We start from the raw sequence: 6,000 nt of genomic DNA on the forward strand, positions 1-6,000 counted from the left end.
ACAGACACTATCTACAGATACAGACATGCCACTGAAATGCAGGTCTGGCTATGGAGAACCCAATCAGCCTTTGTCCTGTGCTTTAAGGGACACTGTTATAAGCCTGACCAGAGTCAGACATGAAATCCCTTCTATGTCTGAACAGCAGGCCCTAAGCTGTTGAAGCAATTGGCTGCATTTAGACTGAGCAGTGCAGAGCTGTGAGAGAGATCCCCAGCTACAACCTGGGGTCAAGCAATATTCATGGATGCTGAAGCAGAACAGGCACAGTAGCAGACATCCTGACCAAGGTTACAGGCATTCCCTCAGCTGCGCTTCTGGCTGCACTGTTCCCAGAGATGGGCTGAGCACTGCTCAGACTGCAGTGAAATGAAAAGCATGAATGGGGCAATACTGCACTGACTAGCTCCTCGAAAGCGAAAGTAGAAGACCCCTCCAAATCCTGCCAAAAGAAAAGCTTATGTCACCATCAGACAGGCTGCTCCCTACCTCACCCTCACAGTCAGGTTGCTCAGCCCCACAACCAGCTCCCTGCAAACCCAGCAGGTTCTGCTGCTGCAGGACCAAGTTTCCAAAGACTTACAAAGATTCCCACCCTGGAACAAGCCTCAGCTGCACCTGAAGTGATTTAATAAGAGGTGATGATTTTTGGTGCATTTGTATAAGTGAACCAAACTTGTCTGGTTTTTGGTTCTGTTACAGCTCAGGTTCAGCAAATCTCAGCTGATCCAGTTAAGACCAGCAGTGGTCTGACACAATTCATGCTGGAAGCCACGATATTTTCAAACAAAAAGGACTGTATGCTGAAGGCAGGAAGCTACAGTCAGGCCAGAAACATGACTCCAGTCTCCTGTGTCCAAGACAGCCTGTGGTCCCTGCTGAGATCTCAGGGGATTAAGAAGCTCGAGAACTTTGTTGGGAATGACAAGATATGAGGAGTCTGAAGCTTCCATGGATCTGCTTTCCTCTTAAATCTGTGCAAGCTCACTGGCAGGACACAGAAGTACACAGAAGTACTTGTTTCTACTGGCTGGCAGTAAGAACAGACCATGCCTCACCAAAGGAGGACAGGAAACCCTGTCCCACTAGGAGCAACTTAGTCAGGGCTCATTTTCAGAACAAAAGCTCTCAAGAAGGTTTTGCAGAGCCACCCATTCCAACTCAGCATCATGGGGCAGGAACAGGCACTCCAGCTGCATGCCACTTGGAGAGGGGAGAGACCACAACACAACAGCTCTCTGCTGAATGACTTCCTGCTGAGGAATTCAGGTTTTAGTCAATGCACTTTTAAACAGACAACTTGAAATATTTCTGGCTTAGAAAAAATAGCAGAGATCAAAGAAAACAGTAGCAAATTCCAAATGTGTTTCTTTGATTCACTGGCTTCCTGTTTCAGGGAAAGCCTGTAGCAGGTTTTGTAGCAATTTGTTTCTACATTGACATTCGCAATCTGATTTGACTAAGGACGCTCGCACACACCCTCCCCCCTGAAACAGGCACTGCTACATCAGTTAAAAATAAGTTTTTGTTTACACGTGTAGAGCTCAACAATACAAACAACCCCTGCAGGAACTGTACTTGCTTAGGTACATGACTTCTGTGAGCAGGGTACTACAGCAACCAGGACGTTTTAACAATGGGAGATGGGTCAGGCCTGAGGTTCCCCTCTGTCGTGATGGTGCTGTTGTGCAGGGTGATTCAAAGGCACTTAGTGCCCAGCTTTTAACCCCGTGTGCCTACTGGAATCACAAGCAGTGACCAGATGCACGGCTGGATTTCTGGCAGGGCTAGTAATCCTCTAGAAATTGAATGCAGGCCAGTCAACTTATCTGAGGAAATTTTAGCTTCCAACCGCCACACCAATACATTACAAATCCCAACAGTCAACAAGCCTTAGAGTTAAGTCACGGTACTCTAGGTCTATATTGGTTCAACACAAAAAGTAGAGATCTGGAGAGCACAGCAAAAGTGGATTCAAGCTGTGGACATGAGAAGACACACACAAAAAAAGGAGACGTCTAACCACAAAACTAGTCAGGCAGCAACAAAAATCAGGACTCCCACTAAAAAAAAGCTGTTTTCAAAAAGCAGTAACAAAACCAAACACTACATCCCATTTCTCAACAAGCTTTACCTAGAGCTCCCATTCCTTCCCCCTGTTTTCCTTTTTTTAAATGTCCATGATTATCTATCGGCTCCCTAGTTTTACTTCTGTAGAGATCTCCTGGAGCTCTACAGTAAAACCATGCATTAATTACAGCAAGAAATTAGTCCTAGTGGAAGTCACAAAACAAGTTCTTTCTTGTACAGATCCCAAGTAACACACTGCATGTCCTGCACCGCCATCATGCAAAATATCCCTCCTTACCCACACTCCCCCTTCCACAGCAATGCACAAACAGGTCTCTGCAGAGCCAGCCTCCCACAGACTGCCCACGGCCAGCCCAGCAGTACACGGCTGCTTCACTGAAAGGAGGCAATTTCACAGGCCTTCTCTTCAGCATGACAAACTGCCCAAGGAGTCTGGCCCTAACCACTGAGAGCCTGGCAAGCCTCACACGCCCAAAGGGTTCTTTAGGAAAAAGCTGGGACACTTCCCACTAGAGGGAAAAAACACAAATCATCACAGTTCATAGAAGTTTAAGCAGTGCCACTGAGGGTGCTAGTCCACCTTAAATCGAGCACCTGGTTGCAATTAAAAGTTGAGGGACTCAAAAGACTGTTGTGGGCTGGGTCTTCACCTACATCTGCATATGCAAAGCACAATATCATCTTCCAGGCATTAATTTAGGGCAACAGTCCAGCTCCATCCTATGTAACCAAGCCGCGTCCAGCTGAGATGACCAACTTCATCGGCCCTTCCATGCATCCACCTGACCAGTTTCATACAGTTCTTGGAGCAGTTATTTCTCAAAGTCCAAGAGACAAAGATGCCTCAAAGACTCCTTCCTGCTGGTCAGAAAAGATCCTTCAGGAATGATGTGTATGATGGTCACCATTAGTCCCAGGGATTTTTACACACGCCAAATAGCAGACTGAAAACTGTTTCTGCTATTTTAGTAAAACAGAACTGCTTCTCACCTCGGAAAGCAGAGCAGCACCCATGTAGCAGAGGGAGTGTCTCCACAGACACCCAACATTTGTAAGATTTTCGATAAAGGGCTCACTCCCTTTCACCTTGGCCCCTCCAGCTGGCCCACCGATGGCAGACCTAACTCATCTGAGCTAATTCAGAGCAGATCACTTCAGGAAACCAGTACCTGCACCTAACTCCTCATAATGCCAAACTGATTCTGCCAGCCAAACCCATTCTTCCAGCAAATTCCCCATCAGGTCCTTTGCACCTCACTGATTAATGGTTCTTACTAATAAGATAGAAAAAACCCAACCCTGAAACCCAAATTTGATGGTGCAGAATGAATCCATTATATCCCTCCCCAGGGGTTCAGACAGCCCTGGCTGCACACTGGGAGACAGCATGAAGGATAAAATGGAGCTCTCCCAAAAGGCACATGTAAGGAAAGCAAAATGAAGCATATACCACAGAATACCCAGGGTATGTAGCAGCAGGTCCCAGCCCTGAAAGGAAGTGTGCAGACCACAGAGTCAAAATCAAATGCCCACCAGATGTGAGGGTACAAGTGGCTTTTGTCTCTTCCAGTAGAAGTTGCTGCAGAATACAGACCAACAAACACCAACAAAGCACATTTCACTGGCATTCCACAGGCTGCATGAAATGTACATACATGCACATGCACACACTGAGGTCAAGCACAAGCACCAAGGACTTTCCCCTAGACAACTTTGAGGAAGCCAGGCTGGTTTTTCTCTTGCTTGGCAAGAGAAGAATACTGTGTTCCCTGGTATTAAAGAGCCATCTAAGGGAAACTCTGACCTGAACCAGAGTTCTGAGAACAGGATGTCATGCTGAGGAAAGACCACTTTTAGGTACATTGTCATTTACTTCCCCTGAATTTTATATACACTCTTCACTTCAAGAGAGAAATTTTGAAGCATTACTGTTTTGAGACCAATGAATACACTTTTCAGATGTGTATTACAAGCATTTCTTATTTATTAGCAAGTCTTCACAAAAGGAGAGGGATTAAGTTTTCTATTTATGGAGACAGAGAGCTACACAAAGGCTGAGTGATTTGCCCAGGGTTACAGGTGAATCAGTGGTAGGGACAGAACAAGGTGGCCTGACTCAGAGGCACCTGCTGTCAGCACAAGGCAATGCCACCCAGCTCTTGCATTCCCTGAAGCCAGGCTTAAGTCATCCTCTCCTCATGACACCAGTCAATTCCCAGTCAATGAGTGCCTGTCAGGAATTTTCCAAAACACCAAGAAGAATGATGGATTTTAAGAACCAATTATACCCAACAGAAGATAACCCCAAGGAAAGGAGGTCTGAGGCACACAGAGGAAAGCAAATCCCAATCTGTAGAACACAGATGCTATCTGAACAGATACCTTCAAGACATGTTTCACATCTTTCATATCATCCTTCCCTTCCCCATATGCTCACAGAACTCTCCTTTGCAGGGTGAGAGCAATTGCTTACACACAAGAGGAGTTTCTGTATCCTCAGCTCCTAGTAACGCAGGTTAGCAGCTGGTAACATGGAGGAAGAGGCAGCACTGCATCTCTCCTGTCAGCCATCTGTAACAACTCCACACACTACCATGTGGGAAATCCCAAAAGCTTTCTGATACAGTCTGGGTTCATATCACACAAGCAAAAAGAATGCTTCAAAAGAGGGGCACAAGCTTCGGGAAGGATCTGCAGCACAGCAAAGATCCCAACTAAAAGACAGACCAGTCATGGATCAGTTAGTTCCTCTGCATCACTCTATAGTTATACCAAGTCTCCCAAAGCAGCATCATCAGTACAGATGAAAACTTAGACAACAAAGTTAAAGCACGCTGCTGCACCACACAGCACTCACCTTGCTGCCTATATCTTCTCGCTTGTTCCCAGGCTTGCTTCTCCTCAGCTTAATGGAAGGGGAGCGAAGCAGATTTTTGATCCGACTCGTTATCGTAGACCCTTCGACCGACATCATCTCCAGGTGCCACGGAGGTGTTCACCCCACACACAGGCCGTGCCTGGGGAACGAGCCCAGGTTCGATGCAGAAACACCGATGTGCTCAGCTTGGCTCCCACGCATTCACATATCTCTCGGTGATTCTGCTCAGGAACTCCACTCCTGTTACACTGCAAAGCTATTCACAGAGGCTGGCAGACTTTCCTTTGCAGATTCCAGAGGATCAAATCAGCAGCAATCTAAACTGAAAGATGCACCATGAGTCAATATGATATTCACATTAAATTGAATTCTAGTCTCATTCTTTGCAAGAAATATGAATGCAAGCACTTACAGGGATGGAGGCAGCATTACTATTTTCAGAGGTTTCCACAAAAATTATCATCCATTTAGTATCAACTAACACATCTACACAAAATCCCAAATCCAAAATTTAGATTTTGCACTTCAATATCATCTTATGACAAAGACAAAAATTCCCATCCCTTGCTTTAGCTCCTTACATGTCCATTCCACCTTATGCTTCACAGCCTGGAAAGCACAATGCTTTACTTGACTATTAAACACCGAGTCGCAGAAAAACCCCGAGAATACACACGGGGGAATTTTTAACTCTCACAAATCTATCTCTGCTTTAAGTCCACATAATTATATAATGTGTGATACCAGATAATAAAGGCATTTGATGTTTCCACGTCCCCCCACCCCTATTTATAAAGTGAATCAAGGAGGCACTGTAGCTGCTGCCAAGGATTACAGACCCCCGGCCAACACCTTCACCTTTCCCGAAGTAGCCGGTGGTGGCCCGAGGGGAAGAGGGATGCAGTCAGAGCCCGCAGCGAATTATCCTCTAGGCTTCTGTGCAAAATGGGGGCGGGGGGAAGAAAGAGAGAGACAGAGAGAAGGGGAGACAGAAGCGAAGAGAGGAAGAGAGAAACGTCCAAGCCAGCACA

The 6,000-nt window shown here is 46.1% G+C and overlaps 1 protein-coding gene across 2 annotated transcripts in view; it reads right to left on the minus strand.

Annotated features, from left to right (window-relative positions):
* MAPKBP1 (mitogen-activated protein kinase binding protein 1) overlaps positions 1-5,294 on the minus strand; it is a 99,816-nt gene extending 94,522 nt beyond the window's left edge. For both annotated transcript variants that reach the window (XM_014306391.2, XM_031055826.1), the window contains exon 1: positions 4,949-5,294. In XM_014306391.2, coding sequence (XP_014161866.1) covers positions 4,949-5,065 — 117 coding nt within the window. In that variant the 5' untranslated portion in view covers positions 5,066-5,294. The remainder of the gene's footprint in view (positions 1-4,948) is intronic.
* Positions 5,295-6,000: the final 706 nt, after the last annotated feature.

This window comes from Geospiza fortis, unplaced genomic scaffold, assembly GCF_000277835.1.
Source record: "Geospiza fortis unplaced genomic scaffold, GeoFor_1.0 scaffold66, whole genome shotgun sequence".
Lineage (NCBI taxonomy): Eukaryota > Metazoa > Chordata > Aves > Passeriformes > Thraupidae > Geospiza > Geospiza fortis.